Source organism: Elephantulus edwardii, unplaced genomic scaffold, assembly GCF_000299155.1.
Source record: "Elephantulus edwardii isolate Elephantulus edwardi_28Jun2011 unplaced genomic scaffold, EleEdw1.0 scaffold00216, whole genome shotgun sequence".
Classification (NCBI taxonomy): Eukaryota; Metazoa; Chordata; class Mammalia; order Macroscelidea; family Macroscelididae; genus Elephantulus; species Elephantulus edwardii.
Window position 1 is genome coordinate 4,860,091 of NW_006399966.1, and position 2,073 is coordinate 4,862,163.

The window sequence follows — 2,073 nt, forward strand, 5'->3', positions numbered from 1 at the left end:
TAGGTCAAGACAAAGTACCGGGTGAGCTGAGAAGAAGCGGGGGCTGACACTTTGGATGAGCTTTGTGCTGCCCCCTCCAGAGAGGAGGAACAGGGGAGCAGGACCTCCCCGAGTCTGTCTTGTCAGATACTCGCTGCCTCTCCTTTCCCACTCAGGAGTCAATGCTGTGAACTCTCAACTGGCCCCAGGGAGTTGGCCTGGTGGGAGCCAGAGGCTGCGGCCAAGGCCAGACTTCTATCCCTGTTTCTATGGAACCAACAGGGAGGAAAGGAGTCAAGTCTAGGAAAGTCCAGTTAGGATGTTCAGTCCAGGACAGCTGTCTTCTCAGGGCCAGCGTACTACAAGTACGCCGAAGTCCGAGCCTAAGCCACTGATGCAGAAGAGGTCGACAGGGAGGAGATCCGCCATTCAGCGTCGCCGGAAGGCACGGGATATTCTCCAGGCGTTGGGCTCCTCATAGCGGTTGTACAGGGGCTCCAGACGCTGCTGTTTCTTCTGCTTGCTTAGCTTGGTCGGGTCAGAAACCTTGAAGAAGGCGGGGGCAAACTCCACAAGCCACCGGGGACCGATGGTGGTGACCTCACGCATGTACTCCTTCGTGGTCAGCACCAGCTCGTGGTACACCACCCTGCGGGGAGAGACAAGCTGGGGCTCAAGCCTCCGACACAGGACCCACCCCAGAGCGAGCCTGGTCTGCAGCGGGCCTCTGCTGTGCCTGCATTTCACCCTTCTAAGGAGACTGCAGGCTATGACAGCCAGACCCCTACACTGACAAGCTCACAGGATTCTGCCTATGAGAAAGCTGTCAGGATCTCAGTTTCCTGCTCTGTAAAATGGGAGATTATTTTTTCAAATTGTCTCCGCAGCCCTAGGCTCCTAAAGAGGAGCCACAGACTTTACAGAGAGATGGAGAAGGCCACCAGGCGAGGGTCTTCATCTCCCAGTCTTTTTCAACCACAACAGCATAGCTGCTTTATAGCAGTGTTCTATGTTCTGTATTTTTAAATTAGTTTGAGAAACACCTCACTGGTGATCCTTCTAGCTCTAGCCCCTATGATTTTATTTCCTCTTGTAAGGACTGACCTTGTACCTAATTGAGGAATGTACTAGAATTATAAGCAATGTTGGAACAGAAGGGCTGCAGGGCAGGGGAGGGAAATGAAGACACAAAGCACCAAGGCGTTTCTCTAGAAGGCCCGAGGGTCTCAAGAGGTTAGCTGTGCTAAGTGAAGAGACGGGAACTTCCCAAGACAGCAGGTCCCCTGGCCTGGGTCAACACCAGAATCCTTCTGCACATAAAGTCGCGCCTGCCCACCTACCATTCAGGCTGTCTGTTGAAGAGTGCACTGGAAGGGTGGATGTAGACCACCTGCTGGTCAATCAGCGTCCGGTAACCCTCCTGTGGGTCTTTCTTGGCAGCATTCCTGAAGAACCCACTGCAGATGGCCTTCTGCACGCGGACTGTGGACTTGCCACATGAGACCACATCCAGCTTGTGTCTGGTGGAAGAGTAAATCAGTCAAGAAAAGAAAAGGTGCAAGACTCGTCTGCTTTCAGAGTTTCTATCTTCCAGAAAGATGGGGCTCAACAGCCTCATGTTGGGGGACGCAGGAGTAGTCACCAAGACCTTTCTATCTATAAAGGCAGCACCACAGAACGGGCGGGATGAGGCAGGCAGAGCTAGAAAGCAGGCAAGAGCTGAACTCCATAATAATGACACTACAGACGTTTATAAACCAAGAGGATTTTTTAACAACCCATAAATCACCTTCCTCTTAGAAACTTTCTGAAGTGACTCTCAGCCCTGTACTGGCCTGGAAGGAAGGAGAAGGGCATCTAGCAAGGGCAGAGTAGCTGGCAGAGCGGTCAGGCGAGGAGCAAGAGCACAGGGGCTGGAGCTGGATGGCAGGGCACAGACCCAGGGACTAATGCGGGCACACTGGAGATTCACCCCAACACAGGGCCAGTCCCCTCTCACCTGTCCATGATACCCAACATCTGCTTGCGGATGTCCTGGGCCCGGCGCAGGGAACGAGCCTGGATGAAGTTCTCATAGCACCATGGATTGGAGAA

The 2,073-nt window shown here is 53.4% G+C and overlaps 1 protein-coding gene across 1 annotated transcript in view; it reads right to left on the reverse strand.

The window, feature by feature from the left end:
• Window positions 1-408: 408 nt before the first annotated feature.
• Window positions 409-2,073, reverse strand: part of LOC102866015 (ATP-dependent RNA helicase DHX8-like) — a 27,372-nt gene continuing 25,707 nt past the window's right edge. Inside the window, exons 10-12 of the mRNA XM_006897890.1 lie at window positions 1,979-2,049; window positions 1,320-1,499; window positions 409-628 (exon numbers count right to left, since the gene is read on the reverse strand). Coding sequence (XP_006897952.1) covers window positions 409-628; window positions 1,320-1,499; window positions 1,979-2,049 — 471 coding nt within the window. The remainder of the gene's footprint in view (window positions 629-1,319; window positions 1,500-1,978; window positions 2,050-2,073) is intronic.